The sequence below is a fragment of the Crinia signifera genome, chromosome 2 (genome assembly GCF_055691185.1).
Source record: "Crinia signifera chromosome 2, ASM5569118v1, whole genome shotgun sequence".
Lineage (NCBI taxonomy): Eukaryota > Metazoa > Chordata > Amphibia > Anura > Myobatrachidae > Crinia > Crinia signifera.
This window is the reverse complement of record NC_139218.1, coordinates 258,822,493-258,847,829: the sequence shown is the minus strand read 5'-3', so window position 1 is coordinate 258,847,829 and position 25,337 is coordinate 258,822,493. Positions and strand designations below refer to the sequence as shown.

Sequence of the window (25,337 nt, the reverse complement as noted above, 5' to 3'; positions counted from 1 at the left end):
TATGTCAACCTTTTCTATGTATGCATTTTCTATGTCGATCTTTTGACCATGTCAACCTAATGCATGACTACCTTTTTGATGTACAGTATTAACTTTTTGGCTGTCGACCTAACAACCCATATCCTGCCAAAAGAAGAAGCCACAGTTGCACCCACCTCTGAATTAGGCTCTGAGTGTGTTACAAGACAATTAGTTTTTCCTTAAGCTAAGTATATATAACAAGCACAAAGAAGAGAAAAGGGTGTCCTTTGGTTGGGTGCACCTAAAGTAATTGACAAATTAAAAATTAACCTTTATTATTTATTAATTAAAAGGCTGCGAAAAATATTAAAAAACATTCATGGACATAAACAGTTTGGGATGACACACATAAAACGAAGGTGGTGGGCAGAAATTGCTCTGGTATAATCTTTATTGAAGATATATGCAGTATGACGTACAGCGGTGTCTCGGATCAATGGATCTGTGTAGTGGGTTGGTAGTGTTAATACTAATACCAGCCTCTTTGAACTACCAGAATCTCTATTTCTGAGTTAGATAATCATATATCAATATATCACAAATTACTTCGGAAATATGTAGGCGTGAAATGGGATATACACTGGTGTAATCACCCGGTTCTCCCAATTGCAGATGGATTTGAGTGCTATATAGACCTCAATATAACACCTGAAGCGGTAGTTAGTGGGCTGAGTATCCCATCAATGATAGATACACTCCTGCCCTCGGTAGGTAATCAATCGTTACACAGTTCTAATAATATTTATCAGCAGAGAGAAAAATTATGATCATAAAAATATCAAAATGGGGTGTCACTCTATATAATCAAAAAAGTGACCTCAACCCCTGTATAAAGTCCCAAATAGAGACTATCTCAATGCTGAATGAACCACAGTGTGTTACCCAGTTTCTCTATCCACTGCCACCATGGAATGGTAATCTGCAGGTGAGTAGGTGTAATAAGGGAAAACACACTGGGAATATACCGCTGATGGATATCAGGGGAGTCTATAAGCAAGTCTCATGCAGAGAGCACGCTGCAAAGTAAGAGCCCTGAAAAGGGCTTCAGTGATAAATCACCGCTGGAACAAACAGTCAATCAAAATGCATTGTAAGAAAAATAATAAAGAGAGCAATTCTAACTGCCCGCACACCGCTAGCCGGCACGCGCTTCGCAGTTCAGCTTCCTCAGGGCCAACCTGCCTGTATGTCTGAGGGGTTTATATACCTATAGCATCAAAATAAGGTCCACTCGTGGCTGTGGTACAGGGCGCGCCCCCGGAAACACCCGGAAGGTCATCCCGCCCCTTAGTGACTCATTCCCTGGTCTGGGCATCTGAGTTGTCATGGCAACACACCGCACTAGGCAGTGTGTTGGATATATGGATCTATTGTCTATTGAATCGGAAACTGAGTCTGTCAATCTGTCAGGGTAGCTCCCGTCTTACTCACATTGTGAGGACGGAAGTCTTGGCTAGACCGATCGTGCCAGATCGCTGCCGGTGTCTGTTGCGGGGGATGTGGAGTCCGTCCGGTTGTCATGGTGATCCGTATCATGTTCAACCTGCGTGGACGGAAGCCTGGACGGCTCAATTGCAAACGATCGCGGCTGAATTCCAACTCAAATAGCGAGGTAACAAACACAACAATCCATAAAAAGCAACCTCATAAGTAATGAAATACAGAGTAATAAATAGAGAGGACATAAACTGTGTTGTAGAGATACCAACGGTAATTTGTTGACAGAGACATCTTTGCTTTCTGATAGTTCAATGTACACAAATATTGTCCCATGCACAGAATTATTAAAGATATTGTATAACATATCCTTAATTCTGTGTGTACACACACAAATAATTTTTGGTGTGTGTTTGTACACAAATATCATCCACAGCTTTCAAGGTGAATAATACCAATTTTGTTGTGGAGAACTATACATCTAGAGCAGGCCTGGTCAACCTGTGGCTCTCCAGATGTTGTCAAACTACAAATCCCATCATGCCATGCCAGTTTTGCTATAAGGGAGTGTTAAAACTGTGGCAATGCATGCTGGGATTTGTAGTTTCACAACATTTGGAGAGCCTGTCCTGCTCTAGAGACTATTTATGAATTATGGAGATATCGGATATTTTTGTCTGTCTGTCTGTCTGTTCGCGCTGGAATCATGCTGGAGGAATTTGCATGGCAATATCACTAATCAACAACTTGAGGTATATATGCAGGGGTGTAACTAGATACCATTAGGCTCCATAGCAAAAGTTTGTAAGGGCCCCCCATTTACCAACAGATGGTGCTAAATGTATGTAAAACATATTACTTAGACAGTATGGGCCCCCTCAGCTCTGGGCCCCATAGCAGCTGCACCTCTTGTACCTATGGTAGTTATGCCCTTGTATATATGTTCTAAAAGGGTCATCAAGGTGAGGAGCAAAAAATGGGAGACTCAACCTATAGTATATTTTTCTTACAATATTATATTTCATTTTCATTATCTATAAATGGTCAATAATTGATTAACATACTAATATAATATACGGAAATAAAAATGTATTCAACTTATACTTGAGCTAGTGCCATACAAAAATGTGGACTTCATACATTTTCTATTAATGCGAGCCACAGAAAAGAACTTTTATTTGAGATTAGAATAGCATACCTGGGAATTAATAACTGTATTTAGAGGGAAAACATTATGGTTTATTGCTTTGCCCCTGTCTATTCAGTTATCCACGATAAGCTGGCCCGTACAACGGCTTATCTGGCCCTCACTAAAACACAGATCTATCTGCAAAGAGCACAGTCCAGGAGGTCTGATGCTCAATGTGTTGGACCACTGGTCTATGACTATGACCAATTTACTAAAGAGATCTGCTAAACCAAGAGGACAGCCAGTGAACATTGGCAAGCAGGCATTTGGGACTAAAGTACCTATACCTTAAATGCTTGTTTTCACCAAATTCTGGGACGGTTTGTATCTCTCTTTTACACATTTAAATTACTGAAGTGTTTTTTTTTATATGTTGTTGTACTGTATATTACATTACAACTTTGTTTAGCTATTGTGAGCATTGTTCTTTTTTATGGTGTCATTGGGGTTGGAATTCCACCATTCAAACCAGATCATGTGGAGATAGGGTTACCACCTTTGTGTTGAGAGATTCCCGGACAGTGGCCCACCCCTTTGACCCATCCATTGACCAACCCACAGCCACGCCCCTTGACCCGCCTTATGTTGATGTTTTTATACTTTGCTTCATTTTTATTCTTGATTTTGCATACCACGATACCCATTACGTTACACCACAATACCCATTACATTATACCACACACCATGATAACCATTACACGTACGACACACACCAAGATACCCATTACAGGTTACGCCACACACTGCAATGCCCATTACACGTTATGCCACACACCATGATGCCCATGAAACGTTATGCCACACACGTGATGCCCATTACAGGTTACGCCACACACCGTGATGCCCAAGACAGGTTGCGACACACACCGCAATGCCAATGACAGGTTATGCCACACAGTGCGATGCCCATTACACATTACGCCACACAACACAATGCCCATTATAGGTTATGTCACACACTGCAATGTCCATTACAGGTAACACCACGCACTGTGATGGGCTTTTTTTTTAATCTAGGAGCCATAAAAACTAAAAATAGGGACAGTGCGTACTGTTATGCCACACACCGTAATGCACATTATGCCACATGCCATACTACCTATTACAGATTGGGTACTTGTTTCCTAGCACGGCCACAATCGCGGGCATCGGGTGTCATTTTTAGTGGTATACGACGCGACCGACGCGATGCCCCCGATTTTCCCATTGAAATGCATTGAAAACAGTCAAAATCGGGTCGGTCGCGTCGTATGCGGCTAAAAAAGGCTTAAATGGTCCAGACGCGATGCCCACGATTTCCCCATAGGGAACAATGTTAAATGCCTCAATTTAGCCGCGATGCCCCCGATTTCCCATAGGAAACAATGTTAAATGGGTCAATTTACCCAAATCATCATAGGGAACAATGGTAAATGGCCCAGAAACCCCCCAAAACACCCCTGAACAGTGAAATGTCCCCCCAAAAGTATTTTACGCCACCCCACGATCAACGTGAACCCGAAGCGTGGCGAGCGCAGCGAGCCCGCGAGGGGCGGCGGTACGCGTCCTCTGACCTTTTCATACCCCCACTATCCACGTCGACGTGGAGTTGAGAATAGAATAGTGTGGCGAGCGCAGCGAGCCACCGAGCCCGAAGCGATGCGAGCCCCGCGAGGGGACGCGGATACCTTCACAGGTAAATGCTTCCCTTCGCGGGCTTCACAGGTATCCGCGTCCCCTCGCGGGGCTCGCCACGCTTCGGGCTCGGTGGCTCGCTGCGCTCGCCACACTATTCTATTCTCAACTCCACGCCGACGTGGATAGTGGGGGTATGAAAAGGTCGGAGGACGCGTACCGCCGCCCCTCGCGGGCTCGCTGCGCTCGCCACGCTTCGGGTTCACGTTGATCGTGGGGTGGCGTAAAATACTTTTGGGGGGACATTTCACTGTTCAGGGGTGTTTTGGGGGGTTTCTGGGCCATTTACCATTGTTCCCTATGATGATTTGGGTAAATTGACCCATTTAACATTGTTTCCTATGGGAAATCGGGGGCATCGCGGCTAAATTGAGGCATTTAACATTGTTCCCTATGGGGAAATCGCGGGCATCGCGTCGCGGCCATCGCACCCGATTTTTTAGTACATGCGATGGCCGCGATGCCCCCGATTTTTCCTCACCATGCCCACGATCATGATCTTTGTGGCCGTGCTAGGAAACAAGTACCACATATTGCACCACACGTCGTAATGTCCCCCCCTAGCCGCGCCGCAGCTGGCGGACTATGACACTATGACCTGCCGGGTTCTGGTGTGTTCCCGCTCCCGGACATTTTATAGTCTGGGAACGCCACCCGTCCGGACTCCGGACACCCGGTTTAATTACCGGACTGTCCAGAGTAATCCCGGACGGGTGGTAACCCTATGTTGAGAGTCTCAATGAGGACATGATTTTCATACTGTAAGCACAATATCTAAGGGGTGTGTTTACTCTGGACACCCTGTTTTGATTTCCCCCTAATCAACATGTATTATTTTATTATTGACATAATTAAACTATTGTGATCTCGTTTTCAATCATGTTTGTGGGAGACATCATCTTAATAAACAGTAGAGAGGACTAATGGAAGGATGCAGTTTGTTTTTCCGTTTACCAATTATTGTTTTGCTATCCTTATGACATTCACCTCTCTCAGTACTGGTGCACATGAAGTCAGATGCTTGCTTGTGATCTGAGAAGGTTGTATGGGTGCTTGAACTGGAGAAGGAGACATCATTGGCTGTTGCTGGGATACCATGCCAGATCTCTGGTGTGCTTGTTGCTGCTGAGTGCCAGTCTGTTGGACATTGTTAAAGCTCAAGGAAACAATTTGTGGCTGGTAAAACATCTGGCAGAAGAAAAAGATATATCACTTAAGTATTGACAAGAAACACATGCCTTCTGTGAGGGCATGTGACATGCAAAGGACATGCAAACATGCAAAGGATCCCTTTACATGTTGTACAGGTAATCTGCCAATATACAGTTAACTATACTTCAAAAGCTTTTTGGAACAAAAAATATAGAAAAACCAGGAATAGGCACCAAATGGCTTTATCTTCTAGATATCTTGTTTCTGCATATTACTGTCACTACTACTAACATATAGAATTTACAGGGACTGATATAGGGTTCAGAACACCCCCAGGACAATAGTGAGATCCCACCATAATCCCTCCTTCACCACTGCCCTCAGATTTCGCAGTCACAGTGGTTACGCACAGATAACGGGGTTTTTACCGCATTTCTGTCTTAAGGTGCCCACACACGCACCGATCCCGCGGCACCTCATCGCACAGTACAAAAAGTATGTGCAGCACATACTTTTTTTACTAGCTTTTTATCGCATCGCATCGCATGCACATCGCATGCACATCGCATGCACAAGGCATACGATGCGATGCTATGTGTGCTAGTTAAGCACAGAACGCACGCCGGGATCGACGCATCTGTGGGCACCTTTAGAGAATCGCCCCCTTTATCACTTTACCGAGCTTAATAAAATACTGTATGGATTAGATCACCTGACAATCAGATAAAACAGTGTCCAATAAGTGAAACATAAATCGCACATCTGCTGCAGATCTCTAATATGTATGGGCAGTGACCAATATTAGAGAGTTGCCCATTTTTCCACATACTGTTTGTTTTATGTATCATAATATCCATGCGTATGAGTGATCCGGGCTAGTAGATAAAAAGCTGTTGTATTTTATTACAGATGTACAAACTTATACCTATGTGGGTTGTATAATGTAATAATAAAATTATATTGTGTACTCACGCACCTGTCCAACAACATATTGTCCCTGGGAACTGGTTTCGGATCTTGGAAACTTAAAAAAAATATATAAGAAACCACCAAATAAACAGTGTTTTATATAGCTGTGACAAGTGAGTATTTTGTTGTAACTGTTTTGTCAGCATAAACTCGCCATCTGGTATCCCCAGGACCACACTTTACAGTTCAACAAAACTAAACATTAACTTAATCTTAACCAACTAACTTATCTAATAAAAAAGACACGGACACAAAGTGCTGGCGTTTCAAAAATGAATGTCAAATTTATTTTTGACAATTAAACTATAACTATAAATGGTGGCGGCACCAAAGAACACTCACTATAGAAAAGTGGGGGTTACAGATGACTACACATACACACCATCGCTGGTGATCACTCTCCCTGGTCATCCACCCTGGCAGGTGGTGTGGCCATCCCCCAGACAGAAGCATGGCCCATGACAAACGATGTCAAGGGAGAGTGAACCCCACTATCTACACACACACAAGATCTTAAAAGGATGACCGCTATTTAACGCCACCGAAGAAGAGAGAAATAGGGAAGGGTGGGTGGGGCTTCTCAGGACAAGAGTGATCTCACATCTAGCATGTGATTTCCTTACCCTGTCTACATCCCTCCCCCTGCTCTGATAGGCCTTGTGCCCATCCTAATTAACATGTCACATGACACCTTCCAAGTGTGACCTGAGGAACCTATCAGCGGTTTATGCTCCCTCACTGCTTACTTAGCATTCGTGATTCTTTATGTTCTTCAGTTATAATGTCGAGCATGTTATATGCCTAATGTGCTTTAAACTGTAGCACCCTATACAGAATACACATATATGCAATCACATCTTTCACAAAATGACTTTATCTTTCCATCAGGAACAACTATTTTCAGACTGCCTGTTTTGGTATTTCTCTGAATTGAAATGAATCTAATAGTATTTGTGCATACTTCATGAACAGTTCCTTTGTTCCCTCATGTGCCTTCTTTTGTACTATGGGGGTTATTCTGGTCGATTTCGCAGCCTTGCGAGTCCACCAAACTCTGCCATACGAATAGTGGTACGCCGGTCCACCATTCGCAGGGTGCATACGTTCACACAGCATGTGAATGGATGTTTCACATAAACATCTATTTGCATATCAGGGGGAAACTCCCACATCTTTCGATGGTTGCCATCCATCGAAAGATGTGGAAGGTGCACGCATATGTAAGGTTACTCTGAGCAACCTTACATATACGTGCACGTTCAGGAGAAGGTGGGCAAGCAGCTGACATCCGGTGATATAAGCTGCCAGCATTGCGGGTAGGGGGCGTCGGGCAAGGATGGGTGCATGCACCCTGCGAACAGTTTGCTCTCCGTGGGTGCACGCACCCATCACATGCATAGAAATGCACCATGCGCAAAGTAAAAACATCGACCATGTGCGTACGCATGTGGCCATGCGAACATACCAGAATAAGGTCATAATATTTCTGCTTCATGCTGCCCACAACAGCACATTGGGGCAGATGTATCATAGCAGCGCTTATCGCGCCGCTATGATACTTCCTGCTTCGCCTCAATAGCGAGGCGAAGCAGGAAGGGACATCGACAAGATGTATTAACATCTTGTCTGCCGAAGCGGGGGAGCGTTAACTCCCCCCTTCAGCGATGTCCCTTTCTGGAGATAGCGCATCAGTTAATACTGATGCGCTATCTCCTGTCCCCCGGCCGGCCGCACTGGGCATGCGCGGGATCTCGCTGTTCACGCGAGATCCCCAGCGCAGCCCAGACCTAACAGCAGGGACAGCGCTGTCCCTGCTGTTTAGATAGGGCTTCGCCAGCCTGAAGCTGGCGAAGCCAAACCCGGCTTCGTGCGGAACGGTCAGCGATGCTGACCGTTCATACATTCGGCCTGCTATCATTTTGATAGCAGCGCCGATATGGACAGGGGCGCATAGCGCCCCTGTCCATTACTGCATTCCCGGCTCGATCATACATAGGGGAGAAGCGGTATCAGTGCACATAACGTGCGCTGATACCCCTTCTCCCCCATAACGACACATCATACATCTGCCCCATTGCTCTTTTAGAGGATTAATAACAAATTAATAACTAATATTGTGTTATAAGGTTTCCTTGTAGCGACTATGAAGTTTGGATAGAACTCACTTGTAAGTTGGAATCCTGGACCATACTCAGCTGCTCTTGGATCTTTTGTAGCTCTTCCTGCTGCCACTGTATGTTGGCCTGGATATTCAGTCTCCTTTGTTCCAACTGGTTCTTAATAGTTTGGAACATTCCATGTGCTGAAAACTGATGTAACAGAACAGAAACGCAGAGTCTGAAATATATCTGAAGGATCCATTCCTTTCTCACCCTGGTCACTACTATAAACCCTTATCTACCTTCATACATTTCAGTCTACTCTTTATTCTGCACCCCTCCCTTCTTTGTTGCATTACTCCATCTCTGCTGCCTTCCTCTATTAATTACTCTCCTGGATCTGTGTCACTCTAATAATTACATTCAAATTCCTCTCACTCACTTTTAAAGCTCTCAAATGCACTTCACCATCATTCATCTCCAGCCTTATTACCACACACACTCCCTCCTGCCCTCTTCCAATGAGCACTGCCTCACTATGTGATCACCACCACACACACCTGACTCCAGGGGTTCTCCCGTACTGCTATTGGCCCCTGTAATGAAGTCCCACACTCCACCAGACTCACCCTCATGCCTTTGAACGTGCCTCAAAACCCACCATATTAGCCAAACCAACCACTCCTCTACTATGCACAACTCTGGTCCTCACTTCATCTATGAATCCACCCACAGCCCCTCTAGAATCTAATCTATATCTCTGTTTCGCTACATAATATTGGAAATATGTTTATCTGTAAAGTTGAGTTATTGTATATACAGCAGGGTTGCCGACTTTTACAATGTATATATGTGCGATTTGCATATTTAGCCCCGCCCATCTGCCGAAAAGCCGCGAATTGCTGCAATTTAAAGCTTCTGCCACCAGGTACATGAGGGCGGGGGGGGTTGGGGGAGTTCCTGCTACCAGACATATTCCCGCATCCCCGGATTCTGCCACCTGCCAACATATTCCAGCATCCCTGGATTCTGCCACCTGACAACATATTCCAGCATCCCTGGATTCTGCCATTGCTATACAGTATATACCAGAATCCATTCCTGGCCACTCAGACTCCAGCTGCCAGCTTCTGTAACTGTCTATTCCAACCCTGTGCCTGTAAGCACCTACACAAGTTTACCTTTCATTACTTCACTACAGTACTGTATACCTCTACAGGACTATCCAGTATCCTCCACTGCCCACCACAGTCATAAATGGGTCCTCACAGGTGTGACATAGAGCATGAAAAAAAAAATCCAAATCTATTATTTTATTTCCATTGGTAATGCTGTGGTACTTATTCTGGATATGCTATATGCCAATGAGTCAAATCTTTGATTGGAGAACTTTCTCCCCAGCATCCCTACTGGTGGCATCCCACTGCCCACTCTCTTTTGGTGGGTGTTGTGGGCAATATGTGGAAAGAGATGTACATATTGTATTTAGAAACAAAGGCACTCATAGGTGACTTTAAAATAAAACTTATATTATGGAAAGTATATTTGGCCCAGAGCAGGTCCATGAACCCAGTTCCTGATGATGTCATATTTAATTAGAGGTTCAGGAACTGAGTTCCTTCTGGTTCCTGATTAAAAATAGCACTGGATGTACTGATATGGCTGGCCAATGTAAGCCAAATAAGCCTCAATTATGCATATATATATATATATATAGTGCTCCAAGACCATGGAACCTAATCATTCTTAAACAAAAGGTCCAGCTGGTTGATGTCCGGTATAGCTTTGTTTGTGCAATCATTTGCTACCCATAAAGCATAGAAAAGGTTTTTTTCTTTTGATACATGAAAACAATATCAAAGCCTATGTAAGGAATAGTACAATCTTATTATAAAAATTAGTCATAGGCTCAATTATGGTTGTATAATCTCCATGTATTTATTTGGTAGCCATAGGATGCAATGGAGGTTGGAATCACAGAGAGCTATGGTGGTTGGTAGATAGAGGGCAGCACAGAAAACATGTGACAAATCTTTTGCATCTGAGACTAAAGGGAAGAAACTCTACATGTTTTCATCAGGTTTCCTCAGCAATCCTTGGGGCTATGCTTATTATGGATTATGGCAGCTTTATATATCTAATTGTCATACTGACAACTGAGCCGTCCTGAACAAGGCAGCACAAAGAGGCTCAATAAGATCTAGTTTACCATGTGTTATCCAGTTGTAAATAATCTCCACAGAATACAGTCTGCAGGGCCCCAGACTTACCTGGGATATTGGGGCAGGGTTGCTTTGTAGTGGATTGTGCTGTAGCAACTGTTGCTGAATGAGATCACATTTCTGGGCTGCTTCTGAGGCCTACACAAAAACAGTACAAAAAATTACATCTGCAAAGCAAAACAGCTTAGAGAACATAAACACATGATAATACAATGTATGATGTTGTATAAGAGTGGAACCCTCTTCCGTTGCGTAGGGTTGAGTGCCTAGAGATCCCCCTGATCACCATGCATAAATTTCCCATTCCAAACGAGGTGTCCCCATCTTTATATGTGACATGGTAGGGGAAAATGCACAAAAAAAAAATCTGAATCATTCCTATCATGTGGCAATTGCGTGTACACCAAACATTGCAAATGGTACTAGTGCTGCTAGAGACTCAGTTGACCTAATAGCTAAAGGTAGGGTACAATACAGTACATTATATCTTGGTCAATTCTATACATTTATGCTATGCCCACTCTACTGCTGTTTCTCTAGTGATAAACTATACCTCCGTAGCACTATATCCTTCCTTAGCAGGATACATCATTACATGTGCAGTACGCTTCATACCTGGTCTGGGCCAGACTGGTTCATTCGTTGCAGCGGCACATCATGCTGCTGCATACTGGGAATGTTCTGCAATGACTGAGTGCTGTAGTCTGTAGTCAGCTTTGTAGGAGTTGCTGAAAACAAAATCAATTACCTATGAATTCAGTTATTTATGTAAAAAAATGGTGTTTTGTATAATACTACTGAATGCAAAAGTATATTGTGTGGCATTTTACTGTTACTAAAAATAAATAATGGAACGTTGCATAACGGTGTGTTTGCCCAAAGATGGGGGTGTTCTCCTCTTTCCTAAGCCTTTTAATACTGCTGGACCTTCTTCAGGCCATGAGGAAGTTCCAACAGGATCGAAATGCATTAGAAACAGAGGTGAGCACCCCCATCTTTGCACAAACACACAGTATGTAATGATCTATATCTTACCATCTAAGGGTCTGATTAGGAAATCTGAACTTTCTGTACCAAAATAAAAAGAAATACCTTTTTTTATCTTCCTACTTGGATGTGCTTTGTACCTTCTATTTGTGCTCTATCCATATTTTATTGCTTGAAGCTCATAAAATTTGAGCATGTAAAACCATTTCTATTTTTTGTTTAGATTTTTATCTTCATTAGAATAACGTTAATTGTTTATTGAGTATATAGAGTGGCCTATTTCTGTCTATGACGCAAGGAAAGGATACCCTGATGTGTATTTTCCAGTCTATTTTACTGTGAGTAGAGTACGCCCCTTTCCACATCAAGTAAAACCATTCCTTTCTCATATAGGGCCTTATTCTAGTTCACTCTTTCTGACAAAATCCTTCTTAGGGCAGTATTCAATGAGAATTTTGACGATGTGCAGCGAATCCTGTTTAGGATTCGCTGCACATTCGCCACTGCCCGCCGCGTTCCGGAGCCTCACCGGCTCCAGTATTCAATGAGTCAGGGGCTCACTGCCCCTGACCGGCGAATTTTAACTCCTGCGGCGATGCCGCAGGGAGCCTGAGGACGGCGGCAGGCAGGAAGATGGAAGTCTCCCTGCCTGCCCCAGAACGTTTGTGGGGGGGGGAGGTTGGCTCCCCGGGAGCCAGGCAGCACAGGCTGCCCCCCCGGTATAGCCAACAGGGGACCGGGTATTCACTACACCCAATCGTGCATATTTAATGATCGGGTGCAGTGAATATATGAATATCTAATGAGCGGCTCGGTTCCCGGACCCCTGCTGGCTGCTGTGTAAAAAAAAAAATATATATATATTTTTTTTATTAAATATATATTCATGTGCTTACAGCACATGAATAAAAATAGCATGCCCCTCCTCAGAATAAAATTCCTGATTTTTTGACACCAAATGAAAAAAACAAAACACTTTATTTTAAAAGTTCACATTCCACTTCACCATAAAAAGATAGCGATTGCTACTCAGTGAATCATGGCGATAAAAAACTTGAAATGTATTCGCCATCTGGTCATTGAATAGGGTGATTCACCGTTTTAGTCAAAAAAATCGCCTTACAGCACGAAAATAGCAGAAAATCGCCATAAAACATGGCGAATCAGCCTCATTGAATACTGCCCTTAGATGGACAAAACCATGTGCACTGCAGGGGGGCGGATGTAACATGTGCAGAGAGAATTAGATTTGGGTGAGTTATTTTGTTTTTGTGCAGGGTAAATACTGGCTGCTTTATTTTTACACTGCAATATAGATCTCACTTTGAAGTAAAACCCCACCCAAATCTAATTCTCTCTGCACAAGTAACATCTGCCCCACCTGCAGTGCACATGGTTTTGTCCATCTAAGAAGGATTTTGTCAGAAAGAGTGATCTAGAATAAGGCCCATAGTGATGAGAACAAAAGGAACCTTAATATGCTATCTGATATTTACCATCTTGCGAGTTTGGGTACACAAAATAAACCAATAAGGGTATATCCGCCCTCTGCCTATTGTGAGTCTGGGTACACTAGACAGAAGTTCCCCTTAGAAGGGAAACCTCTACACTCCTTTATGCTTCCGTTTCATGTTGTCAGGTATACATATAGGAAAGTATTAATATTATATCATTATAGCACTCTGTACTACCCATTTCTGCTCTATATAACGGAATTCCTAGATCTGTCAAAATTCAATGCTACAAAACAAACCTAAAACCACAATCCCATTGTTAGAATAGGACAAGGCAGACATAGACAGACAATGAAACCCAGGTGAAGGTGTGGGAGAGTGGGGGAGTTAAGGGTTATTATGATAGCAACTATATCAAATTTGCCTCAATAGCAAACACTTTGTTATGTGCCTTACAAATTGTGTGAATCCTTAATATTAGAGTAATAACCCCAAAGAAACTCCAGCCACCTGGTACAAATAATATTGTTCGGCATATTTGCGTATAGAGCTGCTTTTGGAAATAATTTTTAGAAGCCATCTGCTTTTTGTTATAGAAAGTAACTGGAATCAGCATTGACAATTACTCAGTTTTACAGACATTTCTATCCAGACACAACAACATGTCCTTACTCACGTGCAGGTTCAGTAACTGGGCTTTGAATAGATTTGTGTGAACTTCTTGGAGAAACAGAGGTAGTGCGGCTGGGACTGAGGTGTGACGCACTAACGTCTAGCACATTAAAGTGCTGATCACTCTCCACACTTATGTTCTTGTCCTAGAAGTATATTTGTGAAAGAAAGAAGAATGTAAGAATATAATGCCTCAGTCCTCATATGACATATATCACATTTGTAACATTGAATGTTTTTATTACACTGACTGAAGTGTGCGCAGAATGTTATTTACCTCACAAAAACAACCAGTAAGTAGGAAAAAAATGCATTCATTTAAGAGTACAGGATGAGACACAATGGGGTGTATTCCGTGTGACCAGCAAGGGGGTTAAATGGCAGGGATTGCTGAAAACAAGCGATCCTCGCCATTTAACCCCCTTGCCAGCCGCTCACCCTATTCAACTCGTCGAGGAAATCCTTGCTGGCCCAGATTCCCCCAAACAGCGAGGCTGGCGGCTAATGCAGGGAGCCCGCTGCATTTAGCTGCGAGCCTCGCTGTTTCCCCCTCGCTCCAAAAAGCTGGCGAGGGGGAATCGGCGTGTGCAGGGGGTCAGTTGAATACTAACCCTGCGAGCTGTGACAGCTCGCAGAAAGCATTGAATACACCCCATTATCCGCACCTCAGAAGTGCTAGAAAAATGAAACTTTTGCAGCGGGTGTGGGGGACAAAGCCGCCAATGCTGCATTAACTGCTCCTATGCACGCCATTACTGTACCCACCTTTACACTTGCATGCCCATTTGGAGTGTGACATTTGTATTTTTCAGGCCACATTTGTATTTATGTTCTGATAATAAATGCAGTATGCATTATTTAGATCTCCTGTGTACCAGTTCCCTGCTAGATTATTTTCCACAAGGCAAACTAGGTGCCTGCCAAGGGGCCCCATAACTATCCTGGCCATCCAAACCGTTCACAGAGGAGCCACAATACAACATAATGCCACATGTACCTGCCCACACTCTCAAAGTCTATTTCTCTGGTTTTTACCCACTGGAAGTGGGCAGCCAGTTTTAGTGTGACACAGGTATTAAGCTTTCTTTCGAAAGACCAAGAGCCTGATTCAAATGTGTATGCAATGCTGATGTTCATGCAGCTGAGCATTTATCCGTAGACTCTGTATGTGCCAAGGTACACTATCATTGCCACCTGCAATCAGCAGCAAATGTATAGTGCTATGGATTGTTTGATGGAAGAGGGCTCTAAAACAGGCATTTTGCCTAGGGCCCCATGAGGTCTAAATCCTCCTCTGCATCAACTGACCTTGGATCAGTTATCAATTTTACCCACAGCATCAGCTTTGTTTGGTATATTAGATTGGCCCCTCTGACTGCTTTGAGCCCTCACTCTTTACCTGCAAGACTGGTCTTTACTTAGGGCTAAAAGCATCCCTGCAGTGCTCCAGTACCTTTCCTGCACACACAGCTATAGCTGTGCTTGTGCTGTGATCGGGATACGGTGATTGGGTCTACAGCAAGTTAGTCGACAAGCATTGGGTTGACACCATTATGTCGACATGGGGATAGGTCGAATTGGGTCAAGGTCGACATGGATCTAGGTCGACAGGTCATAATGTCGACAGTGTCTAGGTCGAATTGGTGAATTTATAAAGTGGACAGAGATAAGGTACTATTCAATAAGCCTCTAAATGTCAAGTTACAGACTGGGTTTGAAAAATGACAGTAAGGGACAATACCTCTGCTGCATTATCACCTTCTACTTTATCACTTGGCCAAGCCTAATAATTCTGCCGTATTGTCATTACACAGCCATGAAGTACTGCAGTATGGGTACTTGTAGGGCATGAAAAGGTCGGAGGACGCGTACCGCCGCCCCTCGCGGGCTCGCTGCGCTCGCCACGCTTCGGGTTCACGTTGATAGACACACTTTGGGGATAGTGGGGTAATGAAATGAATAGCAAATCTTATGCAAATCGCATGCTAAATCGCATGCAAATCGCAAATCGCATGCGATATCGCATGCGATATCGCATGCGATCTAGGACCAAAATCGGACGCCCAGATAACTCACAAGTACCGCAGTATGTCTATGCCTGAGACTGCTGAACTTATAATGATCACATGAGCTGACCAATCATATTTATTTAGATTTATCTCTATTTAGAACACATCCATGGCAATGAGAGTGAGATTTGTAAGATTAAACATACATTATACACATAATATTCCAAATATTATACGATCTTTTATCATATTGTGAAAATGCAGCTAACTGGATGTGTTTAAGGTTTAAATACCGCTTCATTCATTGTCTAGCATTGACAAATCATATTAATTATGTACGGTAATATATGGATCATTTTCCCTTATTTTTCATATCTGAAATAGCACAGATACATGTATGTCACTGTTCAGTAAATGTGTTTGCTATAAAAATACAGAATTATTACCTTTAGTGCCGATGTTACAATGGCTTCTGATGAGTTGTCATCCAAACTAATTTTCTTTCTCTTTTCCACTCGAACATCGGCATAACTAATTGGAACACAGACAATGATCATTTAGGGCAAACAAAGTCATGCCCAGATGCTACTGCCTGTAATTCTGTACTACATTGGTGAAAATGTTTACTATAACTAAATACAGAGCAATCTTTATCATGCAGTAGCGCATGCTTCAGACTTAAATGTGTAGCACCTATTTTCTGTAAAATAAGCTAATTGGGGGAGATGTAGTGAGGCTTTAATAGAGAAATTTTTTTCTTTTTTAAGACCATGCATGCGTCTTGCAGGGCTGACTGGGAGCCGAAACACAACCCTAGGCTGTTGCGCTGTAAGTCCAGCAGGGGGCAGTCTTCTTTCCCCATTCCGCCAGGCAAGCTGCTAACACATCTCAGTGGTATAGCTTCCTACTGTACTTCACCTTCCTATGATGCAGATCAGGAAGAGTTTTAGCAGCACGACAAGTGCCACTGTGGTACATCTGCCTATCAGTCACATACTGGATTGAGGAGACATTTTCACATTACAACTGCCAACCACCAGCCAGTATCTAGAAACATGTTTCACATATTAACTCATCAGAAATAGTTGTATCATATTAACTCCTCACCCTAGCAACTTCTTACCTACTATGAGTTCCTTTCAGATTCTCTTAGCACCTCCACATCACTCTGTAGGTGTTCCAGAGATATTATACAGTTCCCATTGGCCTTGAATTACCATGAAAGCATTCTACAGCAGGAGCAGCAGGAGGGACCACTGCTGATGTCATATAATACTACTGAGGACATTTATCAAATAGAACACCCTGGTCGGGATTCTCTAACATTCAGTGTCCCCCACTTCACCAGCATTCGCTGGCTACCACATCCAGATTAATCTCATACACACTAACATATGCGATTAATAACGCAATGTTCAACACTCCTTTGCAATGCGGTGCCGTCCATGGACTTCCCTGCCTGACACCTGGGAGTCCCTCTGCGAATGTGCAGAGTGATGGTGCCGAACGGCGGGACATGCTGGGAGGGATCCGTGATGGAACCCTCTGACAGCGCTGTGGAGAGAAGCCCATAGGCCTCTAAAGGGTACTGCCAGTAAAAGCTCTGCAGTGGTGCCCCGCGAAGAGGCTTTAGTGCATAAGAAAAATGCAGTAAAAACACAATAACAGGGGTTTTACCGCATTTTTGCATTAGTGCATTCCACCCAGGGGGGGGGAGATTGCCTACAGAAGCCAATCCATTTCTATAATTTATAGTTAACTCATAAATGATCACTGGAAACTAATGGGCTGCTTCTCCACTTTTTCTCATTTCAAAGTTACATATACTCCCTTCACATTCTTTTAGTGTATTTTTGTTATGAGGCCTAGATGACACAATGCCTTGAACAGCCATCAACTCCACTGTAACCAGACAATGGCACTCAAAAGTTTACATAGTATCCAAAACATATTCACAAACATTGTGTCATTGCTTGGTTATCATTGGGCCCTGTTTCAGTGTCTCTAGATGACCATACATTGAATCACAGTGCTGCAATAAATGTACATGCGACAGAGAAATGCTGTATACAGTATGCACAATTGGTAATAGTACACAATACCTCACAACGGAGTGTGTGCATACAATAAACTCAGGCTTGGAATTCCACTGATGATATGTGATATAGTAATGAGTCTGAAGCCAGATCCACTGCTGACCTTTGGTGAGAAACCGATAACAGCAAGACTTTCCCTTCCCAAACTGCATCACTGGTAAAGGAAATAATACAGAGTTTTATTCTGAATAATAAATGACACTATGCTGCATAGTACTTGTATTCTAATTCCATAGCTCCCAGCAAGCCTATTGCCCACAATCATAAAGCTCCTCCTTATACAGCCAACTACAGTTACTCCTTTTGCCTTTGTACTAGACATACCTGATGTGCCCAGTGTTTCATGGGTGTTCCCATGCGGGTCCCGGGGGCGGGCAGCTGGCATCACCAAATGTCAGCTGCCCACCATGTTCCTCTCCCGAACACACGCAAAGCTAAGACACCTGAGAGTGTCTTAGTTTTGCGTGTACCTCCCACATCATTCGATGGGCGGCGACCAACGAATGATGTGGGTTTGTCCCCGTAGGCTGCTTATGCAGAACATCCATTCACAGCCGTGCAGGCAAATTCGCCCTGCGAAGCGGGGTGGCGGCCAGTGTGAGTGGGCTTAAAGAGACACGCAGTGCTGCATGTCAACTAGAATAACCTCCTTTATTGGGATCATAACTCCACTCCTCAAAGTTTATTGAAATATTGAAATTTGCCAAATAAAATGTAATTTAGAATTTTTGCCAACAGGCATATAAATTAGGCACGTTCCACCTCTCAGTCTGTATAAATTATTGTTTCTCTTGCAATTGATATGATGGTACAGTATATACACAAATGCAAAATAATAACATTACAATTTGCCCTCACATTACTCCTAGGACAATTTAAGACCGCAGGTAAGAGTATATACATTTATTTCCCATTATATTGAGCACTTACAATGTTCATGACACCTGGCTAATATCTCTAGGTCATCAACATGATAGTAATCGTATCCAGATGTGCCAAGAACTTCAAAAGGCAAGTATCCAATTATTGGTGGGGCCCTGTATAGTGCCAAAGCAAATGGGTTAAAGTCAGCATGTGTGTGCAATTTGAAAGAATATTGATAATAATGATATGGGGAGAAAAGATAAATTGATAGAGGGAAAGAAACCAAGACATAGCCACACACTAGAACAGGCCTGGCCAACTTGTGGCTCTCCAGCTGTGAAACTACCAGTCCCAGTATGCAATGCAACAGTTTCGCTATTATGGAATGCTAGAACTGTTGCAAAGCATACTGGGATGTGTAGTTTCACAACATATGGAGAGGTTGGCCGATCCTGCGCTAGAATATGTATCTGCAAAAATATCTCTCAAGCAATTGTGCAGCATTGTTTCCATACAGAGTGTCTGATCTATCCTGGCTGACATCACAACTGGGTGTGTGCACTTACATACACTTGCCCAGTTGAGCTGCCAATCACTGACTGCTTCTGTGCAGTCAGGCGGCCAGTTGGTCACCCGTACGCATAGCAAGATATGCCAATATGTCTGTAGATCTATCAGGCATTGGCTGAGTTGCATAGCCAACACTATCTGTGAACGACACCATAATGCCCATTACACATTGTGCCACACATTATGATGCCCATTACTTACTATATAACAAACCGTAATGCCCATTACATATTTGCCACATAAGTGCTGCTTACCTACGTGCATATTGCTAGGGGGTTCTTGCTTGATGGCACCATAGTACCCATTACACATGATGCCGCACACCATTGTACCCATTACACATGATGCCGCACACCATAGTACCCATTGCACATGATGCCGCACACCATAGTACCCATTACACATGATGCCGCGCACCATAGTACCCATTACACATGATGCTGAACACATAATGGGGGAGATTCTCTAAGAATCTCCGCCCCCCTTCGCCGCCCATCGCATTTATAATTATCGCATATGTTCTAACATATTTGATAATTATAGCAAAGGACAGCTCTTGCGTTAAGAGCTGTCCTTTGCGGTGAGAGTCGCCGGGTCCCAGCAGGTCCCGGCGGCTCCCCCTTCCCTCCCACACCCGGCGCTGCTGCTGCTGCGCCGGGCTCTCCTACTCCCTGCACCCGGAAGAGGATCAGTGCAGGGAGGAGGTCACAGGTCCGGGCAGCACTGCGCTGTGCTGCCCGGACACAGGTGAGGGGGCGATGCTGGGCGGCGGGGGTCCGTGCGGGGCGGCGGGGGGTGGTTGCAGGGCGGCGGTGGGATGCGGTAGAAGCCCATTGGCTTCTATGGGGCATAGCCAGATTTCTCTGGCGATGCCCCCCGCCGCGTTAACCCGGCGGGGGATGCTTACAGCATCCCAAAATGCGGTAAAAACCCAGATAACTGGGTTTTTTACCGCATTTCTTGCTTAGAGATTCTCCCCAATGTCCCTTACACATGATGCTGCACACATAATGCCCCTTACACATGATGCTGCACACATAATGCCCCTTACACATGATGCTGCACACTGTAATGCCCCTTGCACGTTAAGCCACACATTATGCGTAATGCCCCCACATACCGTCACATGTTGTGTCCCTTAAGCAATGCCCCCAAAAGTGCCACTTACTGTAAATTTTTATATGAGCCTTCGCTGCTGCTGCAGGGAGAGATGGAGAGAGGTGCAGCTGCTTCTATGGGGAGAGGAGCAGAGCGCAGAGCACGTTCCCACTCCCCTTCTGGTGTCCCCTCTAGCCGAGCGGACATTTGAAATATTGTGCGCGCTGTTGTTGTGCGTGACGTCGGGGGAGCATGCCGGGCTCCGGCACCACATGATTAAAGGGGGGGGGGGGGCGGGCTGAGGTGAAAGTGGGGAGAAGAATTGGAGCGGAAGCTGCAGGGGTGACAGTCATTGACAGCTGGGCAGAGAGCAGGGGGCTGCCCGGCTGTATTCAGAGCACTGCAGGTCACGGCTGTTTGAAATAATACCCCTTTCACAACAGAAAATGCAGGGATTTACCCAGGAATATGGTCCCAGGATCATGCAGGGACATTCCCAGGCTGACCCCTTATACACCAGCCTAGTCCCTGCATTTTCTGGTGTGAGGGGGAGAGACAACCACTCCCCTCTCCCTACCCCCCTTTAACCAACCAGCTATATCTTCGGAACCAACTGACCCATTTACATGAGATTTACAGTGATTTGGGTTAGACTGAGATCAACCTCAAGCTTCAGTGATGCCGAAGGGGGAACTGGCAGCCGTTGAACTGGGTGGGGGTCCGAATTAGCGGGTCCCATGTTATCCTATAGGGAAAACGTTCCAGCTTTGCCTGGCAGTATCTCCGGTTCCCAGGGGGCTAGAGACATGGGGCTGGGCTCGTTGGAAAGCCAATTTGGCCAGTTTTTGTCCAAGATGTCAGGCCAATCCATCCGAATCGGATAGAAACAAGCAAAATCGGACCTGTATCTGGGCACCTAAAGACTCATCAATTTATTTTTTTATTTTTATTTACAGTTTCTTATATAGTGCAGCATATTCCGTTGCGCTTTACAATTGGAAACAACAGTGATTAACCACCTGGGTACATACAAACCGACATAGAGGTAGGAGGGCCCTGCTCGCAAGCCCCATGGCAGTCCCATCAGATTACAAGACAGTCCTGATTTGATGCTACTGGAGGTTGTGTGGGTGTTCCTGAATATGATAAGCTTGCCTGAAGAGGTGAGTTTTCAGGGAACGCCAGGGCCGGAATTGTGACTAGGCCCATGAGGCAGGGGCCTACGGGCGGCAGCTATTAGGGGCAGCATGGCAGACTGCCTGGCCGTGTCTTAATAGTCATCACCGTGCCCAGTCCATGCAGAAGCAGCATGGCGGAGCGGACGGCATTGGTGCACGGCACCCTAATTGCCAGCCGCGCAGCTCATCACTCACTGCTGCCCATTTGCTCAGCTTTGCAAATTAAATAACTGTCAGCGGTGGGCTCACTGTCTTAGGCTCACTGCCACCCGGCGCCCATTGGCTATTCCACACACACAGCTGATTGGTGCTGTGTATAGAATGGGCGGGGACAGCTGAGCCGAGCGGTGCGCCCGTTCTGTCAGTGTGTGCCTGTCACTGTTTTTGACATTATTTCTCCCCCTCCTGGCCTCCCTCCCTCCGGGTACGGACCATACAGTGGGCAGCAGCAGACAGCATCTAAAGGATGCCGGCTGTTAAGAGATTAGTGCTCCGATGTGTAAAGTATATAAAAATGCCTGGCAGCTGGTTGATAAGGAATCCCAGTGAGAGCAGCTGAAAGACGCTGCTGCAGGAGAGGGGACTCTTCTTTGCTAGGTAAAGGTAGGGAAAGCCATGACCCTATATCTGTGGTGTAGTGAGTTTTTTGTATGGGTTTTTTTTTTTAATGTGTGATCTATTTGTGTGTGATTAATAGATAATATATAATGTATTTTACTAGCAATACCCTGGCAGTAATATGTATTTGTAAATCTTTATATATTTGTATTCTTTTTATTCATATTTTTGGATCAAATCAATTTCTATTCATATTGTCATTTATGTGCTTCCATCTTTAAAGAAATAATATGAGTTCCACATATGTTCCACATAGGCAGGCACTGAGTTGTGCCATGTGGGTACAACGAATGCTTTCTGTAATATGGATCTGGCTATTTCACTGTAAATCATGAAATAGGATTGAGTTTAGTGCACTACTTGTGGTGGACATGCTTAGCCAGCCGCACCGATGCACATCTTGGAGAGGCTGTCTATCTGGTCAGTCCCAGGCAACCAAAATTTCTGATGGCAGCCCTGAGAGGAGCGGACAGGAGCCGTGAGGCAGTGGGCATTACAGTGTGCCATAATGTGCAATGGGCATGATGGTATGTAACATAATGTGTACTGGGCATTATGGTGTGTGGAATAATGTGGAATGGGCATTACTATAAGAAACAAAATTACTATGAGGGGGGGTGTCAAAACATAGCCTTGCTCTGGGCACCATGTTGCCTAGCTACTCTTCTGCACACAGTACACTGGCAGGAAGTCCGCCACGGAGCTGCTGCTGCAGAAGCTGGCTCTGGCCTGGGGACGAGGATAGGGGGCACAGACTGAGGGTGGGAGTAGAGAGGCAGGGCTGATGCCTGCTGGGTGTGCGTCCGTGCCTCAGGGTTGTGGGGCAGCTAGCATCAGCTCAGCAGTAAGAAGGGTCTCTCATCCACTGGGACGGAAAGGGATCTGGTCTTGCGACTGTATGTATTTAATTTGACTGTCTGAGCTTGCTGCCTGTGGTCATATATTTATATTATATAACCTAATAATATATATGTTAAAATAGGGGAGGGGGACAAAAATGTTGTGCCTAGGGGCGGCCTGACCCCTAAATTCACCCCTGGAAAACGCTTAAAAGTTTGGATACTGTACAATGGAATAAACATCTATTCAAATTAAGTATTTTTTACTGTTGAACACCGCTGCAGTGTATTTTACTCACATGTAGTATAGCTAATAAAGCAACTAAATATAGTACAATGAGATTTATACCTTGGAAGCAGCGGTGCTTTAAGAGAGCAAAACTCTGAAAAAATGGCGCAGTGGTCATTTCTTTAGTGATTACAAAAGCGCTGCTGCTTTCATCGTGGGTCTCCAGAAGGTAAGTATTAAAAAATGGGTGCAGTGTGTGCCCCCTCAGGGGCAAACGCAGGATTTTCAGAAGGGGGTTTCCAGAGGGGCGGAGCAAAGCACGGAGATGGACACTTAGGTGACCCAGTACATGCCGGGTCAGTTAAAGTATTATAGATAGACCAAATGTATATAAGTAATAACAATAATATATATATTTATATATATACACATACAGGGGCGTCAACAGCAGTGTAGACCACTGGGCATAGCAATGTATTGGGGCCCCTACTGATCCTCCAGCAGTAGGGGTGGGGGAAGCTTTCATGTCCCGCGGGTGGTAGGGGGTATTATATCAACAGCTCAGCATGTAGGGCCTGGATCATTTATTTCCACTAATTACCCCTTTACTGCACAGATGGTGGGAGATGGGGTGGGAGAAGGGGGCATTGGGCTGAATGAAGGGGCCCTGATACATAACTTCCAGGGTGGTAGAGTATGTTTAATACGCAGTGGAGGGGTGTATACTGGAGTGGGCTTATTATTCACAATTTTCTGGTAGGAGGACAGCTTGCTTGACTGCAGATATCTCCACTTCCCAGAAATAGATTTCTTAGATTTTAATGGAATTAAAAACTAGAGAATCCCACCTACCAAATGTTATTGGGGACTAGGGGATCAGAGTTCAGGAGGCAGAGTAATCTGCCAATGAGAATAGAAAACTACATACCAGGTGTGTGGAGCTGGAGCAGTAACCAGCTGCTGGAAGGCTGATATCTCTGGTTCTGGGAACATTAGAGACAAACTACTAATGTCCCTCAAAGGGGGAGAGTCCCAGCTTTTGGAATATACCCTCAGAAAAACTCTAAAGGCCCCCATACACTAGCCGATTTTGGTCCGATTTAGGCCAGATCAGTCGGATCTGGGCGAAATCGGACCAAAATCGGCTACTTTTGATGTCCCCTCAGATCCGATGCGCGGTCCCGTGCGCATCGGATCTGCGTCGGGTGGTCGGACCTGCTGCACGTCCGACCACCCGACTTGGGACCTTTAGCTGGCGGTGAGTGCTGACCTGGGGGCGGTGTGGTCAGCAGCAGGGCTCATCAGGGGGACGCCGGAGCGGGGAGCGTGTCCTGACGCTGTAACTAGCCGGCAGCGCCTGTGTGTGATGATCTGGCCGGGCGCTGTGATTATTCACATATATCATTCAGCAGCGCTGCGGGACGGACGGGGCCGGGCAGTGGCGGGTATTATATTTTTAAAACACCTGTCAAATGACTAGCCGTTCTCTGATTGGCTGAGAGCTCTCAGCCAATGACTGACCGTTGGCTGAGAGCTCTCAGCCAATCAGAGAACAGCTAGTCATTTGACAGGTGTTTTAAAAATATAATACCCGCCACTGCCCGGCCCCGTCCGTCCCGCAGCGCTGCTGAATGATATATGTGAATGATCACAGCGCCCGGCCAGATCATCACACACAGGCGCCGCCGACTAGTTACAGCGTCAGGACACGCTCCCCGCTCCGTCGTCCCCCTGATGAGCCCTGCTGCTGACCACACCGCCCCCAGGTCAGCACTCAGTACCCCCGCTGCCCGCCCCACTGCTGCCCCTGATCACTACCGGCCCCCATGCCCCTCACCGCCCGCCCCCTGCCCCTCACCGCCCGCTGCAGCTCCCCGTACATGTGATAAATCGCAAGCGATTTATCACATGTAAAATTTGGCTCATCAAGTGCCAAATTGTATGTGAGCCTCCCGGGGAG

General features: G+C 45.0%; 1 protein-coding gene across 5 annotated transcripts in view; it reads right to left on the bottom strand.

The window, feature by feature from the left end:
• Positions 1-25,337, bottom strand: part of NPAS2 (neuronal PAS domain protein 2) — a 133,728-nt gene that overhangs the window by 17,545 nt on the left and 90,846 nt on the right. For 2 of the 5 annotated variants that reach the window (XM_083174367.1, XM_083174372.1), the window contains exons 10-19: positions 18,912-19,018; positions 17,988-18,135; positions 16,332-16,416; positions 13,881-14,022; positions 11,379-11,491; positions 10,812-10,901; positions 8,608-8,751; positions 6,450-6,497; positions 5,309-5,509; positions 1,453-1,620 (exon numbers count right to left, since the gene is read on the bottom strand). In XM_083174367.1, the coding sequence (XP_083030493.1) occupies positions 1,453-1,620; positions 5,309-5,509; positions 6,450-6,497; positions 8,608-8,751; positions 10,812-10,901; positions 11,379-11,491; positions 13,881-14,022; positions 16,332-16,416; positions 17,988-18,135; positions 18,912-19,018 (1,246 nt within the window). The remainder of the gene's footprint in view (positions 1-1,452; positions 1,621-5,308; positions 5,510-6,449; positions 6,498-8,607; positions 8,752-10,811; positions 10,902-11,378; positions 11,492-13,880; positions 14,023-16,331; positions 16,417-17,987; positions 18,136-18,911; positions 19,019-25,337) is intronic. The other 3 variants (XM_083174369.1, XM_083174368.1, XM_083174370.1) reach the window with 3 other exon arrangements.